We start from the raw sequence: 26,137 nt of genomic DNA, 5'->3' as shown, positions 1-26,137 counted from the left end.
TTAACATTTATTTATCCATATTTTGTAATCTCTCCAGTTTTAAAGGATATTTTTGGTTTAATATCCTATAGTATACATTGGAATGATTTCAAACCTGTTTTTATTTATCCTAATAATTATAAAGGAGTGCCTTGGAAATATGTGCTTACGTAAATTGTGATAAAACCGTTTGAGACCCTCTGAGATAACTTGACTAAAGTGAACTATCTAAACCCTCAGAGTCCTTTACCTCACTGAGCCTCTCAGGGCAAATGGAAAATGTAACCGGGGTAAAAAGGGTGTCATCTTTACTTAATTATGAATGTTGTTACATCAAGGCCGAAAATTAGTTTTTGTTGGTGTTATATTTCCATTTAATCTTGTGGACGTGCAGATTCCCTGTCCTCCATCAGGGGGTGCTGCAGCACCCTCAGCACCCCTACTTCCCACGGCCACGGGTAACACAATCCAGACAACTCAGAAATGACGCATTAAAAGTGACATTTATTTAACACTAAACGAACTTTGTACAGTTTCATAACAACAAAACCCCAAGGTGGTAGCTCTACATCACATAGAAATAAGCTAAATGTGTCTGTGTCAAAGCCATGGCAAAAGTATGACGATAACTGACTAGGCTAAAATCTATTTAGACTGACAACAATGGTTGGAAAACCTTCTCCTTACTGAATATCAAACAGAAACCACTGCGTCAGTCACGCCTTGTTTTATATGTCTATGATTTAAAATAATGATGAACACCCTCTGGGTTTTATTAGTTATATTTCTAAAAGTGCACCTGCATACAACATTCTTTGATATAGTTTGATACCCACAACAAAGCTAACATCTTACACCCTATTAATCATTTTAAAAAAGAATAAGAAATGAGAAAAACTGATTTAGCTTCCCCATCTATCAATTAAATCTTAAGGTAAAAGCACCACCTGGAAATGGAATTTGAGTTATTTTTAGAAGATTTGATTCAAGTGTCTGAGCGAGATCATTATCGGCTGAAACCCAGAGCACACTCTTCTGTGCTTTTCCACCGACATGAACGAGATGCAGTCAGCATCTCGTTCATGTTCATTCTCATGCAACAGCCTGACCTTTCAATGAGTCGTCAGTGAGTCACACTGACGACTCATGGAAATGTCAGGCTGTTACATGAGCCTTTTGAGGACATGGACCATAAAATGTGCTCGCACGCCCATACAAATCATCTTTCTCGCTGCCTGTCACTGACCAAGAACTCCGCATCCTTTCAATGTCAACCCGAAACGCTCCAGGGTTTGTTGCTTGGCTTTTCTGGCCGTCTCGTGTCTCGCTTGGTCACGTTTAAAATCTGAAATTTGATCATCTAAAATCAGATTTGCAAATTAAATTCCATTTCCAAGGTGGATGGTTTGCCTTATTTTTGTCAACATAATAGCAAACAGGCAAGATCCTAACTTGTGATACATGTATGTAATTTTAATGAACTCTACTGAGTGTGTCTTAAATCACAAGCATGTATGATTCGTTATGACGATGCCCTCAATGAACAGTTCCTAAAAGCAACGGACAACACTGCCCCCTCCTGGCTAAACAAAAGAGCAACACTACTTAAAGCCAACAGGTGAGTGAAATATGTGCTACATCAGCATTTACAGCCTAATGAGAGCTTGCTTTTTAAGTGTATGTGTTATCCAAAGACAGCCTATAATAGTCACGATGAAACCATAATTAGTGCAGATTACAGTGTTGCATGCTGTGGTAAATCTATCCTTGTAATAATTAAAACCTGTTGGCTTCATGTGTCACCAACATGAGACGTTCCCTATGTATTGACCTTAAGGGCAGATGCATGCTCGTACGCTACTTTCAAATGATATAAGGCATTACTTATACATTACAGACAGAGATGTAAATAGCACTTAACATTCGCCACTAATGAGTACATCAAGGGACTATCACTGTTCACCATTTCCATTAATAAAGTTTCAAAACAAAATAAAACAAAGTGATATAATTCCTGAATATTTCATGGAGGGTCGTCTTCATCTATGACTCGTCAGGCTGATTTCTGGCTGAGTGTCTTCACTTCAACTTGTAAACTCTTCTCAGAGTGACTGCTCCTGTTGGTCTCGCCCAGTCCCACTTCCAACATCCTGGATTTAGGATAAGGAAAGATTAACAAATCAAGTCTTACAGTGTTGTTTTAATATGACATACTTTGTGGTTTGTGCCCATTAATAATGCAGACTGACAAGATTTATGCAATACTACTTAAGTTAACATCATGTCATGTGTACACCCAGAAAACATGGAATTGAAATGAATGCTTGGTTAAATTGCATCATGGTCTCCCCAGAGGCTGAGCAGTCCCCCGAGGAAATGTTCCTGTCATGAATAATTAAAACCGGCTAAAATACCTAACAGAAATGTCCCTTTAAGTGCCAGTGTGACGGTCTGGAGGGATCTATTGGCAGAAAGGGAATATCATATCCATAACTATGTTTTAAATAGTGTAGAATCCCCTGTATGTGTTTTTGTTGTCTTTAAAAAGGGCCTTTCCTTATTTTATTCTACATTAAGGCGACAGTAGGTTCTGCAAATCCCTTTTAAGAATGGCAAGATGCCACAAATTCTTCACACTGGATCTTTTATCTTAATGTTTTCTTAAAATAATTATATATGACAGTAAAACATTTAAAACAGACAAAAAGGTTGCTCAGTTTATCTTTGATTGGATAAAGGATGGACGGAAAAATATCTGAATTGAATACAGGAGAACCAGATATTATATTTTCTATTCTATTCACTATTTTCCTTGTAAAAACTACAGCACCCACAATGCAACTCAATTGACTCAGGTTAGTTCAGATATTTGGGCAAGATCATACCCATCTGATCCTTAATATTATCATTTTGGTGCACATGTAAATGTCTCTGAAGAGTGAAGACACACCAGGAGAAGTGTGAGCCCCTCACCTCTAATAGATGAAGAGGACCCTTGTCCGGGGCAGAGTGGCGTACGCGGGGTCCGCCAGCTTACGCACCCTGGAGTAGTTAACGAAGCCTCTGACGAACAGCATGAAGCCTGCAGCGCCAGGAGAACACATCAATGCAACATAAGACAATCACCTTAAAGTAACATCATGTGGGAAATTAAAGGATTTGATATTTAAAGTAAGAACATGTTGAATCATTTGTCTCACTTACCCAGGGCCAGGAACACCCACCACAGCCAGTACTGTCCATCAAAGTAACCAGGGAAGTAGGTAGAAAACTGGAAGAAAGACACAGAGTGTTAGTAGCTGTGCAATGATTCAAATTCAACCTATGATCCATAAACTCTTACGCATCCTACACATCTCCGTCCATTCACTTTCACATGTTTAAAACTGAGCACTTTGGTTCCCCTGCATCATTTTAAAACTCGGCTGGGTGACATGTTGTTTGATACTCATGGTACCCGTCACTGTGAATAGAGTTTGTAAACTGTACCCTGTACATTATGTTGTATGTCATCCTTATTGTTGTTCTGTTGTTTTTATGTTACATGTGTAACTAATGTGCTGCAGGTCACCCTTGAAAAAGAGATCTTTTGATCTCAAGGGGCTTTCACCTGGTTAAATAAAGGCTACAAACAAACTTTGAATGGGGTGACGTCACGCTTTGCTCAACTGAATTGAGGTTCCGTAACTTCCGTTGCTTCGCTTTGCCTCCGTTGCTCGCGGTGAAAGTTGAGAAAAGTTCTACTTTTCAAGCGTCGACGGAAGCGCCAGCCAATAAAATCATATGCCAGTACAAGCGCTAGCCAATCAAACCGCGTGCTCTGTGTGTCGGGGCGGGAGATTAATGCGATTGGTCGTTAACCCCAAGGGCCAGACACGCCCACCGGCAAGCGTCAACGCGACGGAACCGTGTGTAGGTTACGTTAGACCCTTCTAAGAGTTTGGGTATCCCTGTACAGTAAAGAAGATAAGAACTAGTAGTCCTGCACCTGAACTGAACACTGGTGAATATCCCCTACATAGCTCTTACCCTGACAATGAGAACCCATTTGATGAGGGACAGGCCGAAGCCGGAGATGGCTCCGTACCTGCCGGCGGCTGAGGTTGTCAAACAGAACGACAGGAAGAAGCCGATCCAGTTGAAGAGGAATGCCACTGGTGACAGAACAAAGAGGAATAATATGTCATTTTCAGACCATGATTAACAGACAGAAGGAGATTTTTATCCAAGATGTCAGTTGTATTATAGTCGTTATATGAATAACTTAATACCATCTGGTTATAAGTTGGCTCTATAAAAAAGGGAAACTGAATGCACGTCAACTGTTAAAGAGTTCTTACTAAAGAAGGTGAGCATGAAGATGCCGTCGTTTCCTATTCGCAGCTGGTCAGCGTCTTCAAAGTCATCCCTGGCCACGAAGTCGTCCTCCTGAGAAACAAGAAACGTGTAGAAATATTACTAACGCTTTACCGACAATCTGTTTTGTTTGTATTAATACTGGACAAGGAATAAGTCTGAACTTCTAAATGTGAGATCAGTGTACCGTGACTCTGCCAGGGACCAGGGGGATGGCGGCCTCCTCTTTGCTCCTCTCAGCTTCATCATAGGAGGGCAGGGTGGTGGCTACACTGTAGGAGGGGGGGTTTGGAAATCTGCTGCCATCTTCCTTGTATTCAAAGAAAGCTGTGGAGAAAACAAGCAGATGGGTTTTCATCCAGGTGCAGAGGTCTCCTATCAGAATAAACTCGCAATGAAGTTGACTTTGTACAAATATATTATTGCGGGGTCTTTAGGGATTGTTTTACGTAGGTTGGGCTATTGCAGTTTTAAAGGTGTTTAACCTTATTGGTATAGATACGAGTTAGATATGTTTTCGACTGATCATGTACCATGAATATTCATAATATATGTGGTGGTCAGTTGGCAAATTCATCCAACAAACTCCATTTTGCAATCTTGCAATTTTAAGTGTTTCATCACCCTCAAAAAAAGCTAGATTGAGAGAATATATATATGTATGTTTTTTTAACATAACAGTATTTAAGCTCCACACGTAGAGTTGCAAGTGATAAAAGATGAGTTGCCATTCAATGTAAAATTCCCACACATATTTATAAGCAGAATAAAACACTAGTATATATCTGTTATCTCCACTAATAGACAGACACAAATAAAAGAACACAATCACAGATTACGAAGTCATTGTCTAACAAAAAAAGATTGATTCTGATATGGAATCGATTGATCTTAAAATATTGACGTTAACTGCAGAAGTGCCATTTTTCCATGCCGACTGATATACCGGCTGTAACGCAGCTGACAGACAAACATCTACTTTCACTTCCTTCAGAGAGAAAAGCAGCAGCAGACCTGGGAGGGATGAGTTACAGCAGGAAGAAAGACATTAGTACTATCTGTGTCCATTACTGTTTATGTTCTGTCCCATACGAGCCAAGACTTTTATCTGGGTCGTTTGGCAGACATCCAGAATGCTCTTTGTGAGCTTCAAACACAAACAGCACTGAACCAGATCAATAAACTCACAGGAGAAACGCTCAAAGCTACACCCACTAACGCAACCACGTGACCTTTGCCCTCTTAAGAGGCGAGATTACAAACATCAGATCTTTCTAAAAGGCTTTGCACACGAGATATGCATTATTCAGAGCAAGGCTAACAATGCTACGGCAGGATAATGAAAATAATGTACATGTATTCTGCGAAGAGGCACTGGTTTACTTGAGATCTCTGTGGGAAATAATGTATATTTAACCTTTTTTTGATGATGTAATAGATGGCTGCTTTCTCTTTGCACAATAATGTGTCACATAAAAAAACATGATGAGCAGATAACATCTGAGGCACTGATAGCATTTCAAGTAGTCAGCAGTATCTGCAGTTGTTGAAACATCTTCAAATATAGGTTGAGGCTGTAATAAAGGATGTGACATTGTTTTCTGCTAAATGCAATAGGGCTGCTCAATTCAATCCTATTTTAATCGCAATTACGATTTTGTCTTGCAACGATTATGAAAACAACATAATCGAAATAAAACGATTATTTTTAATTATTTTTTCAGTTGAGTTAAACTTAAATAAATGGATGTTTTCAAAGTAAATGGATAATCGTTTTTAATAATCGTGATATCAATTATTCACCCAAATAATCGAGATTATGATTTTTGCCATCATCGAGCAGCCCTAAAATGCAGGGCACTCGACTCTTCTTTGAGAGATTAAGGTGAAACTACTCGTCAGGATTGCCTTTCTCGTTGCAATTACTACAGTCTCTTTGCTTTTTGATGCACAACTTGCTATGTGGTGGATGTGGTATGAAAGGATTTCAATACAACTCCCACTTCTAACTTGTGTGTGTTCTGCGTTTTGCAGCAGTGTTTAATGGAGCTGGGAAAGTTCCTAACCTGCATTTGCTGCAGCGATGCTGCTGTAGGGTGGGGGGGAATCCTGGGCAGCCCCCTCTTGGCAAGGCTGGGCCGGTTCGTCCTCATTCACCAGCTGGAGGAATGACAACACAACCAGGATCAAACTTAAATCACAATATCTAGGAAACCTCAAGTTGTTGGCTCCTATTAATGAAAATATTCATTCAGAATATATATTGGGACATAATGGATAATACTGTGGTAATTATCGCTGCAAGATTTCTCATTGCATTTTGTATTACATTCAGACTAAAGTTGTAAGTCAATGAGTAGGACTACTTGTGAACTATTGCAATTAAACATCAATGTGAGGAACATCCTTACATTAAAATATGTGACAAACAGACAAGACCAATGGGAGAGTGGGATATCCAATGGCCTATATATATATACACACACACACACACACTATAAATTACATTTGCAATGTAAAGATACCATAAGATTTGAGCCCTAATGCCTGCTCCACCTCAAAAGTAGAGTGAAGCCAGATGCACTGGAGATGCTTAAGAGAACATTGGGACATTTCCTCAGAAAACAACAAAGAATGGTGCACTAGATTAATATACTGTGCAACAAGTGGTCATAATACATGTATCTGCTGAGAGCAAGGGTTAGCTCAGTCAAAGCACTACTCCAGCAGTATTAATCACACACTAACCTGAGTCTAGTGCACCTTTATAACAACATACCCCAATTAAACTATGAACGGTGCCCTCATGATCTCACACATCACCTGCATTGATGTCAATAAAGGAGCTCATGTTCTGTAACAGGACTTTGTGTTACTGATCATCCAGCAGTCAGGTAGTATGACAGTGGTGTAAAGTTACTAAGTACATTTACTCAAGTATTGTACTTGAATACAATGTTGAGGTACTTTACCTGAGTATTTCCATTTTATGTTGTTTCAACTCCACTACAATTCAGAGGTAAATATTGTACTTTTACTCCACTACATGTATGGAGTGCCTTCAGTTACTTTGCATATAGATCAATGATAAACAATATGATCAACACTTAAACAGGACTTTAGTTAAACCTGGATTTAATTCGCTACCCAGCAGGAAATAAAGTAATTAAAAATAGCTCCACCTTTGACCGCTTGATAAACACATCAATAATTATAATCAAAACATATACGATTGAAAAATGGGCCAATCTGCATAATTTGTACGTTTTTCTTTTGGTACTAAGTATATTTTGATGCTAATACTTGTGTACTTCTACTCGAATAACATTTTGAATACAGGTGTTTTACTTGTGATCGAGTATTCCTACAATCTGGTATTTCTACTTTTACTGAAGTACACGATCGGAGTATTTCTTCCACCTCTGGTTTTGGTTCAATGGTCGACAAAGTCACACTGCGCTGCATTCCTGCTCTGACAGGCCAACACTAGCTAACGATGCTCATTTACGAAGCTGCTAAATCAAAATGGGTCACATAGGCTTACAATTACATGACTAATGTATTATTATAGCTCATTACATGGTGAGACATGTTGACGTTTGATATACGATGTGTTATCATCACTAGCTAAGGCTCGCCCGTAAACCAATGTGAGCTGGTTGTTTTCCTATCAGTGACAGCAGCAGGCTAATGTTGACTGCTGTTAGCTTCGCTGTGCTAACGCTTTACCTGTTAGCTAACTACATGTTGTCGTGCCAGCAGACTGCTACATACATACCTCTTGGTATCTGACGTTGCTGTTTTGTTCTGCCATTGTGCGAGAGGAGCGAAAGATTTAACACGTTCTCTTTCCACTCCAACTGTGCAGATGTGTTGTGAATAAGAAATCTCGTCAACGGGGTAGCAGAGATAACGTTGGCTTTAGTCGGCCATCTCCTTCCTTCTCCTCCTCGCGCTGCTCCTCACCGCGGCACGGCGCTGCCTTCAGGGGCTGGCGGAATGTTCCACTACAAGGTGTTGTGCATGAACAAGTTATAGTTGAATACAACACTGTGAACTATAGTCAGGATTGGTGGAAAGTTAACTAAGAACGTTTACTAAAGTGCTGTATTTACACATTCTAGTCATATATTCATTGTCATAAGTTTGTTAGGTTCTTTGTATATTTAAATTGAAATGTGATGTGCATTCTTGACTTCATTTATTTTGTAATGCTAAATAGTTTCTATTTATTATCGTTATATGTTTTACATATACTCTTACAGCTTATTTTCTTAGATGTTGTTTGTTTACTTACTAGTTACTTCATAAATTCAAATTTTGAAAACCTTTCAAATATGATTATTTGCCATAGATTAAACCATCCAACATTATATTTAATTGTACAGAAAATAGATATGATTTAAGGTTGTTTTGGTTAAAATGTTTCACAGTTCCAGAATTATTTTTTTTTGATGATTTTCTGCTTTTGCTTTATTTGTTTTTACTGCAATGAGTACTTTAACTCCAAGTATATTTCCCGATCGTACTTACTTTTATTAAGTAACATTCTCTATGTAGTACTTTTACTTGAAATTGAGTATTTTTACAGTGTGGTATTAGTACTTTTAAGTAAAGAATCTTAATACTTTTTCCACCACTGCAGTCTGTATAAAATATATATAATATCACAGTTGGCCTATTTAAATCATTACTGTCTACATTCAGTTGATCTATTTAAAATACTGTTAACCAAAAATGTCTATTCTTTTATATTGTATTTATGTACATATTTAGCCCTATATATATATATATATATATACTTCCACTGTCATGTCTTAGATTCTTGGGTTGTTATATTCTATTTTTATACATATTTAATAAGCATTGTTGAAGGGACTGTTAGACCCAAGGTTTCATTGCCAATGACTGCTCGCTGTTATTTGTGTGCATGATGGATGGATAAAGAACACTATAGTGTGTGCCTAAAGAAATGTATAGGAGAAGGATGTTATAACAAAATAGAAAAACCTAAATATATGGGGTGTACTTAGTTATATCCTTCCTGCTGGCACTAAAGGACTCTACTCTCCTCTGTTCTCCAAAGACACAATGAAAATAGTTTTGAACAGCCATTACTCACAGCACAAATCTGGAAAATAAACACTTACAAGGAGCACTTGAAGGCCACATTATTAGTAGACCCTGCTGTCATGTGACCAGACAGGAGGAACACATTGAACCACAACCCTGACTATCCCAAATCACACACAAAGATACAAAGAAATACACTTTATTAAAAAGAAATGAGAAGCAAACCTGTTTAGGAATCACATACACATTTGAATAGCACCTGATTATTCATACAAAGATTAGTTGAGGTAAACTCCAAGCACTGCTGGATGTTCACCAATGTATCTTCGCCGGAAGATATAAAGAATCATTGGAGTGTTACATTGGAAAAAATGCCTTATGAATCCACAAAGTTTGGGCAGGATCTCTTCAGTTCTTCTTTGGCACTGAGGGAGGTCGCTCCACCAGCTTGTTGTGCACGTGCATCATCCCTAAAGTAAGAACAAGAACCAGCATGTTTTCTGCTTGTTTTGTAAATATGTATGCTTAATGCAACGTAGTTGGTTAACTATTCAATGTGAAATATAGTGGTTTAAGCGCTGTAGCCTTTTGTGATTTAGTCTTACCTTTGAAGTACTTTACAGTTTTGACCCGTAGTTCCAGGGTTGCATCTTCATCACATACAAAAACAGTCTGTGGGTGCTGCTGGAACGCAGACACTGTCCACATGTGATTCACACCCTCCTCTATAGCTTTGTATAAAGCAAATGCCTTGTGCGACCCGGTGATGAGAATCATGACCTGAAAATAAATCGAAAACGCGACCTGTTACTGAGCGAAGGCAACTTGCAATTGTGTTTCTTTGGTGCATCAAGATATCAAGACTTTTGAGCAACGCACTGCAGCTAAGAATTCTGGTTTATTCAAGATTTTGCTGAAACATAAAGCATAAAACAGAAGCTAAATACATACAACACATAAAGGACAGATGGTTAACATTCATCCAGGCTTCTAACCTCTTTTGCGTCCATGACAGTGCCCACTCCCACAGTCAGTGCCATTGTAGGCACCTTTGAGAGATCCCCATCAAAGAACCGGGCATTAGCCACGATCGTGTCTTTTGCCAGGGTCTTCACCCTAGTCCTGGAAACCAGACTGGAGCCAGGCTCGTTGAAGGCAATGTGGCCATCTGGTCCAATACCTGGCAGGACAAGAAGAGTAGGAAATGGGATTGAGCATAAATCTGAAATGTGTATAGTATGTTCATTAACAGCACTGTGACCTCCTGACCTCCGACAAAGAGCTCGATCCCCCCAGCAGCTGTAATCTTTTCCTCAAAGGCTTCACACTCTGTTTGCAGGTCCGCAACGTTGCCATCCAGGATGTGGGTGTTCTCTGCTTTTATGTCTATGTGCTTGAAGAAGTTATTCCACATAAAGGAGTGGTAGCTCTCCGGGTGATCTCTGGGAATACCTATACAGGATTTTGTGACAGTTTATTTTGCAGAATCAACGATTCAGTAGTTCCTCAATGTGTACACATTTAATTTGGGTAGAAAGACTGATGTACACTTACCTACATATTCATCCATATTGAACGTTTTTACATACTGGAAGGAGATTTCTCCAGTTTTGTAGTACTCGATCAGTTTCTTGTAACAACCCAGGGGGGTACCCCCTGAAGGAAGGCAATAGGTTACAAAGCAAAAGTAAAATAGTTGAAAGTACTATACTTATAGGCTACAGGCATTTTATTTATTTGTCGTTTCTCTAACGTTGTTACAGAGGAATTAAGAAATATAATGTCCTAAAATGTTATCTATTGATCGATTAACACTGCTTAAAACCCTATGACACTGTCTCTCAAGCACTCAAATCTGAAACAAATGAACACATATTTATGGAGTTGGCCGTTCTTACTCACCTGTGGGAAGCCCCAGAGTGAAGTATCTATCGGGGCCAGGTTCGAACATTAAAATCTTGTTTCTAATGTACTTTGCAGCCCACTCGCTCGCCTGGTCGTAGTCATTGAGGATGATCAGCTTCATCGTCCTGGAGAAACTAAACTCGAAAAGAATAAAGGGGTTGCTTGTGTAAAAGAGCTCAGCCTCGAAGTAAATCAGGACAAAACACACCTTAATCAGACTTTAGACTCATCAAGATAAATACATCATGCCGCGACCGTTAAGATTATTTTGTATTGCACAAGCTGCAAAAAAGTTAACTTTATGACAAACACTTGCATTGAATCCTATCTATTGTATAATTGTCGTATTTCAACACAATGACAATAGTAAACGTATAGACTTTACCTGGCAGTGTATTTGTCGCTTTTACTTGCAGCTGACTAGAAGACAGGACCTGGGAGTCATGTGATGTTGGACGCAAACCAGCAGCTCTCAACCCAACCCCCAGGAAGAGGGTTATGGTTAGAAAGGATCCGTATTCTGTAAATATGACGTCACGTTCTCGTTGTAACTCTCGTTATAATCGGAGCGGCTCGGAAACACATCTACAGCAGTAACATGCAACATACACATGAATGCAGCAGCAATATTAATAGAGAAACATCAGACATAATAGTAAAACACTGAAAGGGAACATTTTATTGCACCAGGAGCTATCTTGGGACTTTTACTGCGACAACGTTGACTTGTCTGTAGATCACCAACACTATGGTTTATTTTTTATTCAGTGTTGTCATTCTTCTTTGAACAGCAAGACCGCTAACACTCTATTTCAACAATCACACTCCCTGTCATTGACATAATTAATAGATAGTTTAGCTTCTCACCATCATTTGCTGTGGCCCACTGATGTTAACGATCGTAACAGAAAGGCTGCCTGCCAAACGTAAACATTCAGCCACGTGATTTGCAAACTCTCGCGAGAGTTTTACACAAGACGGATCCTTTCTAGCCATAACCCAGGATGAGAGCGGGCCTGTGAAGCTCATTTTCGGAATGGTCGTAGTGGCCAAACTGTGGTACTACAGCATGTGACGTCATTTTGGGAAAGAGACGTCTGTAAATCTGCGTATCCTTTTTAGATTAATAAACTACTCAGCAGGAACACTTCCATGGCCCTTATTTAAATAATTAGGGTTTAAATTTAGTAAAATGCACTAACTGCTGAATCTAGAGATATTCTCTCTCAATTCATTTGAGTGAGCCGAGATCGGAGGCGGGGCTTAAGGAAAACTCAAGTGTGCATGCTCTGTAAATAAAAGGTCCCGGATGATCCGGGTACTTTCTGAATCTACAGTCGCCCCATTTGGACTTCATACTTTACATTATTACATGTTACTTGTTAGACGCTTTTATCCAAAGCAACTTACATACTCAATACTGTGGGTAATACCCACAGGAGCAATTTGGGGTGAAGTGTCTTGCCCAGGGACACAACGACATGCTGACTGCAGTAGGGTTTGAACCTGTGCTCCCCAAATCCACTGAGCCACACTACTTCCTCACCTTATCGGTCTCATATTTTACACCAGCAAGAAATGTAACTGTTTGCATATATTTATTTTAGTTACCAATAGATACATTGGTTAGGCTACATGTCTTCAAATACAAGTTCAGCCCCAGCTGTTTGTCTAAAAATACAATTGTAAGGTGTTTAGCTTAGTCAAAAAACAATAATTAAATTAAAACAAAAAATAATAATAATATTGGATCATTTGTTTCTCTCTTCACACATTCCTCTGCTCAGTTATTCATATATAAACAAATGTACATACTACCCTTTTATACATGCACACACATGTATAATGTTATGGCACTGAGGAAGTTTCTGTTGTCGAGGTACTGTTCAACCATGTTAAATGTGACCAAGGACATGAGCTGTGTTTAATGCTAGCTGGGCCTTTGTGAAGCCTTGGGTATCTTTGACCGTAATAAAGATAGTGCAAGTGATTTTCAATAACTTTATTAAAACCATATTGTGACACAGACCAGAACACTTACAGGGCACACAACAGAAATAAATACCATTATGTGTACAGCGCTCATTGTCAAACAGGCTTATTGCGGCTGGCTTATGATTTATGTCTTCCAGAAAGAGAGAGGGCATGCTATGTCATCGGACAGAGATACCACCAGTAGCTGGGCTCAGTGTGCTAATCACCCTGCCTGCTTTTGACTGTGGAGTGCAATTCCTGAAACACTTTACCTGCTCTGATATACACCCAGGCTGCATCTCAATCTGAAACAGCCAGCTCCCGTGCAGCTTTGCTTAGAGGGCGTAACGCTGCTTTAATCAAGGTCCATTTCAGGCTTGTTTTCTGTGGATTCTGAGGTGCCTGTTTTCTCAGCTTTTCCCTCGTCTGCGGGTGCATCCTGGGGTTTCTCCTGTCCGTTGACAGGCCCGTTCTCCTCTGCTGGAGTCTCGTCCTTGGGAAGCTCTACCTTGGGTTTGGGCTTGGTCACAATGGGGTTACAAGTGGAGAAGAGCTCCTGGAAATTACACAAAGGAAATATGTTATAATGGGTTTATTCAAAGAAGAAGTTATGAGGTCCTGGTCCATTTCATAATAAAAAGGGCACAAGAATAATTCATGTGTTGGGTTATTTTGCAATGCTTATATATGTGATGAAAAAGTGGTAGATTTCTGTAACACCATGAGCATGACGGAGTAATAAACAACTAAATGAATTGGATCTGCAAACATTAAACCGATGACTTCCCAGCTAGTCAATTAACCACCAGTTATTTCGATTAGATGTTTTATTTTCTTAATGTCCTGCATTCTACTCAGCCATGTTTCTTAGCACTGTGGTGTTATGATGGAGGAGACACTCACCCTTATTTTAGCTTGAATGTCTTTTACTTTGACGGCGGGATCCATTGTCAGGTTTTGTTTGCTTTGCTGGTTCATGGAGCTATTCATCCACATCATTGCCTCGCTGGCCATTTTGTCCACCTTCGTGACATTTGCATCATCTATATGGTCATACTGCTCTTCCTGGAAATCCAAAGGGAAATAATAAAAGCTGTGTTACTATTTACCGCAGGAATCATTACTTTTATTTTAATAAACTACCAGCATCCTCATTTAAAAAGCTCGTAGAATGACCTTCATTTTGCAGGCTTCCACAAATTTCATGTACTGCTGGATTTGTTTTCCCAGTTCCTCGAATGCTTTAGGTCTCACTTCAGCCTCTGTGTACCTCTCCTGGATGGGCTGACCAAGTTTCTACAGCAAACACAGTATACATGTCAGGTAAATCATTCAAAAGGCCAAACACACAATGGAGCTATTATTATTATAAAATGCTCAATTATAGCAATCATTACCTTTAACTCAGTCAGTTTGTCAATGTACACTTGTTTGGATTGGTCCTCTCCATCTTCATACAGCCAGTTTTCAGTATTCCCCAGCTTTATTGACAGGGCATCTCGGTCCTAAAAATAAATGTATTATATTAACAAAGGAAGTGCAATCTGTAAGAAATGTATATAAAGATGAACACTTTAAGATCAGCCAGGAGGCAACTTTGTACTCACAGATTCACTGACAAACTTCTCCAGCACCCCGTGTAATTTGTCCCTCATCTCGTACACGTACTCCTCCACATAGTTCTTGGCATCATTCCTCTCCTTCTCCAGCTTGTCCTGCATGATCATCTTACCCTGAGGAGAATCCAAACAGCAACTGTAACCGCGTACTACTTCAAAATAGATCAAGTAATTAAGGATGGGTGGATTAAGTAATGTGCACCGTGTATGTGATGATTGAACATCTAGTTACCTCATTTTCAACAAAAAGATTGAGCATGTCATCAGCTAGCTGCCACTGTGGATTGTTTTCAATGGGAAGATCAACAACTTTTGTTTTGACTTTGGGCTTTTTGGCTTGTGGGGGCTGGTCGGCCTTCTTCTCGCCTTTGCTTTCCTCTGGGGTGATCTGATAAGGAAAAGGCATTGAGATTAAAAACAATTAAATCAAAGTTACATTTTTGTTTACAATGTGTCATTGAAACGTTGTAATTGCATTATATTGTGTTTCAAATGTCTAACCCCAGTTATATTCATGACAATGATCATATGTTCTCAAACTGAATGTATTGAGCTATTGTATTCTACAGGTAAAGACAATATCAGAACAGATCTTGCTTGTCAGAAAAAAATGTCACACATATTACCTCCATCTCCTCGTTCTCACGTGGCGTCTTCTGCTCTGCTTCTTTCTGACCGTCTCCCTTCTGCTCCTCTTCCTCCGTCTGCATCTTGTTCTGCTGAGGAGTCAAAACAACAGACATGTGTTGGTTTTGTCTCAAAACTCAAGTACAAATAGAAGTACACAAACTTATCTGAAGCTGGATGTAAAAGGAGATTTTTGTTTTGTTTACCTCTCCATCTTTCTCAGTGGCCTGTTCGGTGTCCATGGGTTCCTCCCCCTCCTCGCACTTCATCACTTCAACCAGGGAGGCGCTGGAGACACTGAAGATGCCATGGATGTTCACACGCACTTTGACTTTCACCTTGGAGCTCTCCCCAGAAGCCTGTGGCACAACCTTTTGGATCAGGAACTTACCTAGAAGGAAGAGAAAAAACAGAATAGTAAATAAACAAAAAATAGTCGTGCTAAACAGCTTTAAGCCCTCTGTTGGTGTTGGTAGTCTTGGGAGGAAAGGTCAGTAACAACACAAATATTTTCACAACAGTTTGTGGAACAACTAGCGCTAAAATAATTCTGGCCCACTTGTCAGGTATACAGAAATATGACATCATTTAGAGTCCTGCTATCCCCTTGTAGCCGAAGCTTTAGCTGCTTACCAATAGTGGGGTCCGGGTAGGGGAGACCATTAGCAGCGTTGTAGTAAGCCTCCAAGGTAAAAGGCTCTTTCCGGTAGAAGGTGAGCACTTTGGAGAAAGGGGCTGCGTGGTTCATAGGGAATACCTCGCAATCACTGTAACAAACAAACATTTCATAATAATGAGTACATTAGGTCATTAAGGCTAGAGACAAAAAAGTAATAGATGTAATATTTGTCTTTATACCTTAGACCTTCCTCTGCAGCAGAGTGCCACTTCAAGGAGATGGGATAGGTAACCACGTCTGTGATGGAGAACTCACGCACTTTGAAGGCAGGTGACAGAATGGCACACTGTGGAGAGAACCAGGGTTTCAATAAGTGCTGCAGTCATAATGAAAATGTTTAACCTGAAAACTCAAATCTGTCCTTTTACATAAACAGATGCTCATTCAAGCACTGATGTGGTTATCTTCCCTTTTCAGAGAAAATAAGCTCTTTTGCAATAAAGGTTTTGATATCCTCTTTAGTTTCATTTAGCCACCTTTTTAAAGACCCCTTAAAGAAATCCTGCTTTGGTTCATTACTGCCGTATCTTATGACATAGAACAAAATGTTTAGATCGCTAAATGTTTGTATTAACCAGAGACCTTATGTAAGGGAATGAATCATAAACCCCTTCCACTTTGAGATGAGAGAAGCGGAAGTTCCGAGTCATTTCCTGGTTTTAAGATTGCAGCACAGCATACCTGCAGGGCACATCCTCTGGCCACAGCTTCGTCAGCATTCAGTGTGGTGCTCAGCTCCTTTCCAAAGAATTTGCTGATTCTCTCTTTGACAGCTGGGATCCTGGAAGCTCCCCCCACGATCTCTACCGCATAGATGTCTTCCCTTTTCAGCTCTTGAGGAACAAAAAAAACACATGTCATCACACAAACTAGAAGCGAGCAAGTTCTATAGCGGCATTCATAAAAAAAGACAGGTTTAATAAAGTTTAACACAACTGAGGAAAATAATACTCACTGGTTTGTTCCAGCAGAGACTGCAGTGGAGCCTCAACTCGGGCAAAAACATCAGCGGCCATCTCTTCAAACTGACCTCTTTGTGCAGGAAAGAAAGGTGAATATGAGTTTACATGCACATTTAAAAAAAAAAAGAAACCTAGAACCATGGATGATAAAAGCAAACATCAATTCTTGTTGGTCTACCTGTTCATTTTTCCAGAGACATCAATGTCGTTCATGAAGCACTCGATGTTAAGCGGCAGATCAGAGCAGTTGGCGCTCATCACTCTCTTCAGTTTTTCACACTCCTGGTAAAGTCTCACCAGAGCCCTGGGCTTTGTCCTGGCATCAATCTTGTACTTCTTGGCAAATTCCTCGCAGAAATACTTCACCAACACCTCATCAAAGTCCTTTCCTCCCAACTCTGGGTCACAAGCTGTAGCAAGGACCTGAAAGAGAAGGGAAGAGGTTAAGAGAGAGTTCAAGGAATGAAACAAAGCCTCTCGTAGACTGAAAATAAATGCAGACACGCAGATTTAAGTCCATACCTTGACTTTGCCCTTGTTGAAGGCGCACAATGATGTCTGGTATCCACAATGGCCCAGATCGACAAACACAACATTCCTGGGCTTCTCCTCTGGGGCAGGGAGATCTTGTTTATAGATGCCATATGCCAACGCAACTGAGAGGAAAACGGTTGGATAATTAAAAACTTAAACTTTCACTCGAATCAACATCAAAGTTTGCATTTTGGCGGATGCAGTCAACAATCACTAACACCCTCTCCCAAGCTGCCATAAAAAAGTGGGTACAGACCTGCAGTGGTCTCATTCATGAGCCTCAGGCAGTTGAGACCAGCAATCTGAGCAGCATCTACTACTGATCTCCTCTCAACATCAGTGTAGTAGCAGGGAACCTGGTGAAAACAGAAGCGCATATGAAAAAGATGGTTTTAGCTTAAAGATGTTTTCAATTAACCCGTCTGATAAGACCTCAAGTCAGGCTGAAGTTACTCAATTATAATAAAACATATTTCCTTTTTTTACATGTCAGTACGAGCAGGAGAGCAAACGTTTTTTTTTACAACATACATGTCCATTTTTCGAGATACTTACAGATACAACACAGTCAGCCACAGGCTTCTTGAGAGCTTGCTCTGCAGTCTCCTTCAGCTTAGTCAGCAGCATGGCGGTGACCTGCTCAATGCTGAACACCTTCTCTTCCTCCATGTACATCACCTTTAAAGATATCAGATATGAGCATGTTACATCGCTCTAGATCAGGCACGTGCACACAGACATCAAAGTGGGCTTGAACCCCTGCCCTTTTTCCTTTCTCCAATAAATGAATATATATCTACTGCTGTTTGCGCAGTTTCCCTTTGCAAATATATATTGATTGAATACAAAATAAAATATCAGGTCGGGAGATTAGAAGTTCCGATGCTTTCTCTCCCCTCCTCCCCCCACGTCTCGCGCACTGCGGTGCGGACAGTCATCGGCAGTCCCTTCAGACCGACAGGTAGCAGCACCTCCCACCTTACAGTCCCATGTTATGCCGGCTTTTCTTGGCTTGTTTGGAGGTGAGTGGTGATGAACAAATGACTAAGCTGCCAGTGCCTTGAGCTTACAGCTAATTAGCCAAAAGACAAAACAAATATAGTTAACTAAGGTAGGCTACTAGCTATTGGCTAAGTTAGCTCAAGGTTTAGCTAAGGCAATTTATCATGGGCATACAGGCTACTGTACTTAAGGGAGACACTACAGGTGAATATAGTCAAATGTGTATCTAATAACGTCATCACAATCGCTACATTAATATGCAAATTAAGCGTTAACTAGGCCTAATTAAAATGCACTAATTTGCATGCAGTTACCAAGGCATTGCAGGTGAAAAGGATTTACAAATAAAAAATATATCACCTCACAACTTCCCCAGATAGTTACTTAGGTCAAGTCAGTATCTTCCCCTGAAGTTATGCTTAAATGCAGATTAGTTTTATATCTATAGATTAATTCAGACATGGTCGTAAAACGAACACGATTTATATGTGTTTTTTGGAAGTTTTCTTTCCATTAGAGTGAAAGAAAACATGGAAGCGAAATAGACCAAAATAACTAAATGTACAAGTACATGAAAAAACAATCTTTTTGCCTGTTGGCTGCTCATTTAATAACTATTAATTGTACTAGTTTGTTGTCTGCTCTTGTGCGTAGTGAATACTAAAGAAGACCATTGTCTCTGTGTTAGCTGATTATTTTGTAGAATTCTGTTGAGTATTAAACAATTGCGTGAGTGTGAGGGTATTCAAATAAATTGGTCAGTAAGTCAGAGATGTGGAACTATATTTAACTTAGTTTTAATTTTTTTTTTATTATAAATGATTATGAGAAGCGCCCTTTTTCTCACTTGAGCTCCCGCCCCCCAAAATGTCTGTGCACGTCCCTGCTCTAGATGATGACTACTATGTCAACTCAGAAACAAGCATTCTGTACAGAAAGAGACTGAATGATAATAGGCAGATTAGATAGAACCATCCACCACAAGTAGAGAAAAAAAACTACAACCTCTAGTGAAAGAAATCTTAAGATAAATCACATTTCCAAACGTGCATTTAATTTAGCTTAGTTTTAAAAAAATGTTTTAATTGAATGTTTTCATCTACAAAATTCTCTCAGTCGTTCTTGACAGTATCCCTTTTACATTTTTAAACTATACGACCAGCTAGCAATGACTCAGACATACATTTACAACTTCCAAGGAACGCACTTGTGCTGTGCCCCCAATGCAATAAAATGTTGTTAATCTACAACCATTGTTTGTTGGTCTTAAAACTAAAATAATGGGCGCCAAACAAAAACCAAAAAAAATTATATTTAACTAATTGTGATATTATGGTGAAATAATACATTTTTGTCCCTGATTGAGTGACCGAAAAATGTCTTCTGTGGGCCATATTCATAGATTACCAGGGGTAATCAGCGTTTTTTGCATTACATACGCTCTTATGAGTTACTGTTAAACACAGTTATTGTTATAAACCACAAATGTGAATAAACACGCATCTCCTTGCCGGCATGGTGATCATTATCTTGGTTGGTTGGCCAAGTCATATGCTTAGACTGACTATTGAATTTGACGAGGATAATTGGGGAGTATATCTAGTGTTTCTGAGCTGTTACTAAACATTCATATCCCTTGTCATTTCCTTACCTTGATGCCAGTTGTTCCTGTGGGCATCTGTGCAATATCATAGACCAAACTGTTTTTGAGGTTGTGCACAACGGGATCCGAAAACGCCCTTCCATGAAACCTCTTGAACCCTTGGACTGTGTTCTTGCAGTTTGAGACGACCTATACAAAAATAAAATAAGATAAACAACTCTTCTATTAAACACCTGAGCAAAAAAATTGGTTGGACTGTTTTATCTAGATACAAATGTGTACTCTCGCACATGAAAACTAGAACAAGTAGGAAGAACGGGAAGGCACTTCATAACATTAGAACAAGAAACAAAATCATTTATTAGACCCACAAAATAATTAAAAGGACATTTTCAACATTTTGGCTGGTGTGCCTTTATTACTTCATAACATGAACACTTGCTCTATGTGTTGCTCATTCTGATGCGAGCTGTGCACCTGCCCAGGGTTGTAAGTGCTCATAACGCACTATGAAAAAACAGGTCCCTCTTTAGTCAGGGTAGTAGTGAGGTGTCCAGTGTCCTGCCGGTGTATCATGTAAACTCACCTGGCTCTTTGCAGCAGCACCGATCGCTCGATTCCGGGGTCCAAAAGAAACACATGCTCTAAAGAAAAAAGAAAACAGTTAAATTATATTTTCCTCCACAGTTTTACAGCAATGACGCTCTCTACAGGGTAATGTAACAAAATGGTAGTTTATTGCGATGATGTCGATGTTTCATAAAAATATTTGTTAACGTTTGCAAATATATGATATATACTGCTTTAACGATAATCTGTTGATTATGGGTCTGAAAAATGGGTACAACAGATAGATAAAGCCGTTTGACAGCCACGATCCGGCCTCCTCCAATCATGCGCCCATTCATGCCTGCAGTAAAAAAAGAAATGCATCACCTGACTTAGCAGGTCAATAATGCGCTTTTATTTTATTTCGACGACATTAGTGTAGTAGGAGACTTCAAAAACCATCTAATCATATGAAGTAGTACGGGGTTTTCTTTATGCTCACAATGATTCAGCTAGCATTAGCTTTAGCACTCACATGCCGTTTCCTGTTGTGAAACCCCTTAGCATGCTAACTAGCTAGGTAGTTACGTTAGCTTCATTCAATATTATGATGAACTAAAGTGGAATTCGTTCACACTCTGTACCTGCTATGAGTACATACAATACAACACAAATCACAAACAATAGCGTATCTAATCGTACTCACGGTGTACACCGGTCGCTGTATTCATTAGCGACAGTTTCAATCCCACCGGCTCTGGCTACCGCTACATAGCAGTTCAAGTACCCGACGTCAAACCCGACAACCGACATTTTCTCTGGCTAACTAAACAGTGTAGAGTACAGTAATTACAAGAAAGAACAGTAATATAATTCAGTGCTGGAAAGGTGACAGCAGCAGCTACAGTAGGGTTTCAGTCAGCAGTGATACACCCTTGTTCTTGTTCCATGAAGCTGTGTAGCAGCATGCGGCGCCGGCTGATGCGTGAGAACGTTCAGGAATCTTCTCTGTCCCACCGACCAATAGCATCACACTGCAGAGCACTACACGCTGCTGTCGGGCGCCCCCCACAGGCGAGGAAAGGTATTACTGCAGCAGGAAACTCATGTGTTAAACTGCTATACTCTGTACATTTCATCTAATACTTTATGGTGGTAGGGTTACTTAAAAAATGTAATCCGTTACAATAACTAATTACCTGTAACAACCTTAATCAAAGATTCAACGGTGTTATTGTCATACGCACAGCTACTGTGTAGTTTTGACGATGAAGTCCCAGGCTCCTTTAACAATGCAGCATCAATAGATATGACACAAAACAATACAAATAGTGCAAATAAAACAGTGCAAGAGAATGTTGCAAGTGACCAATGTACCAGCAATGCAGAAGAATTAAACCTTACACATGTCAAATCGAATAAGATGAGGTAAAAGCAGAACGTACAATTAAGTACTGTAAAGGGATAAAATACTCTTTATTGTAATAAATAGATATGTGAAATACAAACAGATGAATGCTTAAAGAAGCAGTCTTTCAACTGTCCCTGAGCCTAGTGGTTTTAGTCCTGATGCAGCAGACAGAACAGTTTGTTGCCGGGGTGATGGGAGTCTTTGATAATCCTTTGGGTCTTCTTCCTGAGGCGCTGTGTGTAGAGGTCCTCCATGGAGGGCAGCTCTGTCCTGGAGGACTTCTACACACAGCAGCTCAGCAACCTGATCTAAGTATCAGAATACAATATCTACACTAGTATTTCTGATTCAGTTACAACTGTTGGTGGCTCCCCAACCAACATGCAGTTGCTTTCTGTACTTTAACATAAAAGCCCCTGCGGTTACTAATATAACTGCACATACTTAATGTCAAGTGTATTTAGTGTGCTTTGATTTGTTCGCAGCAACTCGATATAAAAGTACTAATTAAACAAACAACTTTCATTTAAGTTGGCTAGCTGTCATTTATCATTAACAAAATCATAATCAACTACTCTCTATCGATTACTCTGTTATCTTTAGTCTTTAACTACCGAACAATATTCCATTGACACAAATATAACAGAAAAGCAGCAAATCCTTGCATGCAGATGTAGAAAAAAACCTGTGCATTGTACTTGATAAATAATTATCAAAACTGTAGGCTCCTAATTTTTCTATTGATTGATCTATTGACTTCAGTACTAAATGTGGAAAAAGTAGCATTGATTTAACAAACACCATAAATAAACATTAATACAATCACAAATAGATGACTGAATGAAACCAATCAAGACTCATTTCACATAAATATTTGTCACCTTTATTGGTCAAACGTACAGAGTTAGAATTAATAACATAGGGCAGCTTTCAGAAAGGTTTGAATTAGTTTATTCGTCATTCTCAAAGTCTGCGTGGACCTTCCTCTTGCTGGCCTCATGGGAGCTGTTGCCCCATGTGTATGTCAGGTACAGGGCTATCATTGCTGCAAAAACAAGTTAATAAAACATATTAGCAACAGGACATTCTCTACCTGTTATTCATTTCAGCCACATCTTGCTTTGCAGTAAGCGAGTTAAATCATATAACAATACAGCGATAACACCACTACTCTGGCTTGCAGAGAACTCACAATGTCATAGTTTCTTAAGTAGCCCTTTTGTTTACTTCACTTCTATCCAACCCTAATTCACTAATTTGTAGATATAGTTCTCACATTGTACCTTGTGCATTACATTTTGATTTAGAAACTGCAATGCAAGTGCAATTACTTTGCACACTTATAACGTAAACAGTACCCTATATTTACATTTACTCACTCCGAATTTGGTATATATTTTTTTATTCAATAGAGATACTCTATTGATATAAATATTTCACTGTTGTTATGTATGTATTTACCATTTGGTCTGTTGTCTACCATTGGGTGCTGTGAAAAATCCCAAATTGGGTTCAATAAAGTATATATAATCTAATATCATACTATGTAAAATAAAGCTGTAGCAACCAATGAAATAAGTGAGGTTAATCTAATCAAAACCCTTAGACAGTTTAAGGCTGGCAAACAAAGGGAGTGTCAGCAATTTCAATAGACATAGAAATGTGTTGTCCTGGCTCTCCATTTAAAATCATGACATATGGAATAGAACAATCTGAAACTCACGGGGGGCAACTTTGAAGACAGACGCCCTGAACCGTCTCCACACATTTGGGATTCCCTTGGAGAAGTAGTTGGGGAAAGCCCTCTGCTCGAAGGGCGACAGACTGTATGTGATCACATGCCTGATCCTCGCCAATTCACCAAAGTGGCCTACCATGTTTGCTGGAAGGCTAATCTAAAAAGACAAGACATTCACATTAAAGTTTTTTTTTAAAAAAGCCACCAACATCAAACATGTTTTCAAGATTGCAGGAAATGGAAGCAGTGCAATATAGAAATTGTATCCTGACACTCACACAGCTGTGTTATTCTTAAGAGGCAAACATACTTGTTCAACGTGTAGCAATTCAACCAACCTTTGCTTTTGATGCATCTATTTAATTTATAAAAAAATATACAATCTAATGATAATTCTAGCAATAAATATGAGCTGTTCCTACCCAAAGGCTCTGACTTTGTTTGACATTGATTTGAATAATAACCTTAAGGGGTAAACTAGTCCATCTCCTTGTATGAATATCTGGATATTGTGTTATCATAAATGTATGCAGTAATAACCTAGTACATCACGTAGCAGATTATCTAAATAAACGATTGCAAAAACAGAAAACAACAATCTTACAGGACATCAAAACACCCTGATTAACAAGTGTTAGCATAGTCAACTAGCTACAGTGGCTAACAGTTAGCTGCTAAGGTCCTTGAAACGCTTATGTTACTGCCACGTTAAAGAGCTGGTTTAACCGAGGCTAAAATAAAGGTCCATCCTAGTACATTAAAGCAGATATATCTTACAGGAATCGGACATTCGAGTTAAAGGTAGGAAATCTACTGTTAATAATGTGACATTGAAGCTTACCGTCCTGTTTCTCAACACTGTCCTAATAAAGTTGTTCTGTCCTTCCCTTTTATTCAGGCCTTGCTTAGCTCCCAACACGTCAGCGCCACCTGGCGGACTGGAGTTTAACTACACCCAATCTGTAGGTAGAAATTGACTCTTCCTTCCTGAATGAGGGGGTGTATTTATGGACAAAAAGGAAATATAAACATTCAAATAGTATCAGTAAATATAGGCATTTAAATTGTATTTTACCTTTATTTAACCAGGATAGGTCTCATTGAGATTAAAAATCTCTTTTTCAAGAGAGTCCTGGCCCAAGAATGGTAACAGCACAGTTTCAGACAGTTGTACAGTTACAAACAATTAAAAAACACACAATCACAACACAGTCATACACCAAATTTAGCCAAAGCATTTACAGACACAGCGGCCTGCTTCAAGGTCAGTTAAAGTTGCTTTGAGTGTTTCTAATGAGACCAGCTCTCTGAGTTTCAGCTCAGTTTGAAGCAGGTTCCAAGCTTGAGGGGCAGCGTAACTGAATGCCCTTTTCCCAAGTTCAGTACGGACCTTTGGTACAGTTAAAAGGAAAAAGTTCTCGGAGCGAAGCCGATAGGATCCTGTGCATTTTCTATTTATGTACATCCTTAGATAAGGGGGAAGAGCACCAAGAATAGCCTTATATATAAGGATGTGCCAATGTTTCAGTCTACGCGTGGTCAGGGAAGACCATCCAACACGAGTGTATATTGCAGTGGTGCGTCAAGGATCTGAGGTTTGTGATGAATCTCAGTGCACCGTGGTAGACGGTGTCCAGTGAGTGAAGGCACTGAGAAGATGCATTCATATAAACCACATCTCCATAATCCAGCACAGACAGAAAGGTATCAGAAATAGTATCAGTAAATCCGAGCTCAAATGTTTAATCTAGGGAAAGTCAACTCATCAAACGTGGCAATCAAGGTGGGACAGAGAAGGGAAAAGGAGACGAATTCAAAAGTGCCAATGTTTCTATGAGGAATGTCAATAAGAGAAGTCAGTGGTGGGTAGACGCAGAGAGAGACGACGAAGAATGATCTGAGGAAATCAGCATTGCAGGAATTAACAGTAAAAAGATTAGCGAGCATGGGTAAGAGGGCACAGGTCAATTACTGTCTGCTTTCTTAAGGGGCAGAGGGGGGGGGGGGGGCATCTAGAGCGTGTGTGTGTGTTTTATCTGATCCGGATGGTTACCAATTCCTTTTCTTTATGGCGGTCATTTTTGACCGGGAACACTATGGTGTTACAAAGTTGACTAAATCATCCA

The 26,137-nt window shown here is 39.5% G+C and overlaps 4 protein-coding genes across 5 annotated transcripts; all 4 read right to left on the bottom strand.

Annotated features, from left to right (window-relative positions):
* Positions 1-463: 463 nt before the first annotated feature.
* On the bottom strand, positions 464-8,352 carry LOC117556015 (NEDD4 family-interacting protein 1-like). The gene is made up of 8 exons (XM_034231150.1): positions 8,114-8,352; positions 6,402-6,495; positions 4,523-4,662; positions 4,320-4,407; positions 4,009-4,133; positions 3,184-3,250; positions 2,953-3,061; positions 464-2,129 (listed from the first exon to the last, which is right to left on the bottom strand). The coding sequence occupies exons 1-7, from the start codon at positions 8,147-8,149 to the stop codon at positions 2,955-2,957; spliced, it is 657 nt and encodes a 218-aa protein (XP_034087041.1). The 5' UTR covers positions 8,150-8,352; the 3' UTR covers positions 464-2,129; positions 2,953-2,954.
* Positions 8,353-9,591: 1,239 nt separating this feature from the next.
* gnpda1 (glucosamine-6-phosphate deaminase 1) lies at positions 9,592-12,266 on the bottom strand. The gene is made up of 8 exons (XM_034231141.1): positions 12,181-12,266; positions 11,699-11,833; positions 11,311-11,447; positions 10,963-11,064; positions 10,678-10,860; positions 10,404-10,588; positions 10,014-10,188; positions 9,592-9,878 (listed from the first exon to the last, which is right to left on the bottom strand). The coding sequence occupies exons 3-8, from the start codon at positions 11,432-11,434 to the stop codon at positions 9,817-9,819; spliced, it is 831 nt and encodes a 276-aa protein (XP_034087032.1). The 5' UTR covers positions 11,435-11,447; positions 11,699-11,833; positions 12,181-12,266; the 3' UTR covers positions 9,592-9,816.
* Positions 12,267-13,300: 1,034 nt separating this feature from the next.
* On the bottom strand, positions 13,301-21,877 carry hspa4b (heat shock protein 4b). 2 transcript variants are annotated; one of them, XM_034231175.1, is made up of 19 exons: positions 21,569-21,877; positions 20,900-20,957; positions 20,362-20,502; positions 18,264-18,386; positions 17,965-18,064; positions 17,697-17,830; positions 17,353-17,597; positions 17,168-17,244; positions 16,894-17,045; positions 16,392-16,498; positions 16,167-16,300; positions 15,740-15,924; positions 15,533-15,622; positions 15,139-15,294; positions 14,895-15,020; positions 14,685-14,792; positions 14,464-14,583; positions 14,191-14,352; positions 13,301-13,843 (listed from the first exon to the last, which is right to left on the bottom strand). In XM_034231175.1, the coding sequence occupies exons 1-19, from the start codon at positions 21,673-21,675 to the stop codon at positions 13,643-13,645; spliced, it is 2,526 nt and encodes an 841-aa protein (XP_034087066.1). In that variant the 5' UTR covers positions 21,676-21,877; the 3' UTR covers positions 13,301-13,642. The 2 variants fall into 2 exon arrangements, with proteins under 2 accessions (XP_034087066.1, XP_034087065.1); XM_034231174.1 differs by having other exon boundaries at positions 15,533-15,625; positions 21,569-21,876.
* Positions 21,878-23,133: 1,256 nt separating this feature from the next.
* Positions 23,134-24,935, bottom strand: LOC117556030 (cytochrome b-c1 complex subunit 8). The gene is made up of 3 exons (XM_034231168.1): positions 24,853-24,935; positions 23,997-24,168; positions 23,134-23,318 (listed from the first exon to the last, which is right to left on the bottom strand). Exons 2-3 carry the CDS (start codon positions 24,148-24,150, stop codon positions 23,224-23,226), a joined length of 249 nt encoding a protein of 82 aa, XP_034087059.1. The 5' UTR covers positions 24,151-24,168; positions 24,853-24,935; the 3' UTR covers positions 23,134-23,223.
* Between the last annotated feature and the right edge of the window lie 1,202 nt (positions 24,936-26,137).

The sequence above is a fragment of the Gymnodraco acuticeps genome, unplaced genomic scaffold (genome assembly GCF_902827175.1).
Source record: "Gymnodraco acuticeps unplaced genomic scaffold, fGymAcu1.1, whole genome shotgun sequence".
Classification (NCBI taxonomy): Eukaryota; Metazoa; Chordata; class Actinopteri; order Perciformes; family Bathydraconidae; genus Gymnodraco; species Gymnodraco acuticeps.
This window is presented reverse-complemented; position numbering and strand designations above follow the sequence as displayed.

Bases quoted from the DNA above. Each gene is read 5' to 3' on its own strand.
- gnpda1 (XM_034231141.1), bottom strand. From the start codon at position 11,434: ATGAAGCTGATCATCCTCAATGACTACGACCAGGCGAGCGAGTGGGCT. The intron at 10,589-10,677 runs GTCAGGAGGTCA...TTGTCCTGCCAG, and splicing joins GATCGAGCTCTTTGTCGGAG to GTATTGGACCAGATGGCCAC. The intron at 9,879-10,013 runs GTAAGACTAAAT...TTCTTACTTTAG, and splicing joins AACTGTAAAGTACTTCAAAG to GGATGATGCACGTGCACAAC.
- LOC117556030 (XM_034231168.1), bottom strand. From the start codon at position 24,150: ATGGTAGGCCACTTTGGTGAATTGGCGAGGATCAGGCATGTGATCACA. The intron at 23,319-23,996 runs GTGAGTTTCAGA...TTGTTTTTGCAG, and splicing joins TGTCTTCAAAGTTGCCCCCC to CAATGATAGCCCTGTACCTG.
- LOC117556015 (XM_034231150.1), bottom strand. From the start codon at position 8,149: ATGGCAGAACAAAACAGCAACGTCAGATACCAAGAG. The intron at 4,408-4,522 runs GTACACTGATCT...CTTGTTTCTCAG, and splicing joins TGGTCCCTGGCAGAGTCACG to GAGGACGACTTCGTGGCCAG. The intron at 3,251-4,008 runs GTAAGAGCTATG...TCTTTCTTCCAG, and splicing joins AATGGGTTCTCATTGTCAGG to TTTTCTACCTACTTCCCTGG.
- hspa4b (XM_034231174.1), bottom strand. From the start codon at position 21,675: ATGTCGGTTGTCGGGTTTGACGTCGGGTACTTGAACTGCTATGTAGCG. The intron at 15,626-15,739 runs GTAAACAAAACA...TTGACTCCTCAG, and splicing joins CCACTGAGAAAGATGGAGAG to CAGAACAAGATGCAGACGGA. The intron at 15,295-15,532 runs GTAATATGTGTG...TTTCCTTATCAG, and splicing joins GTGAGAACGAGGAGATGGAG to ATCACCCCAGAGGAAAGCAA.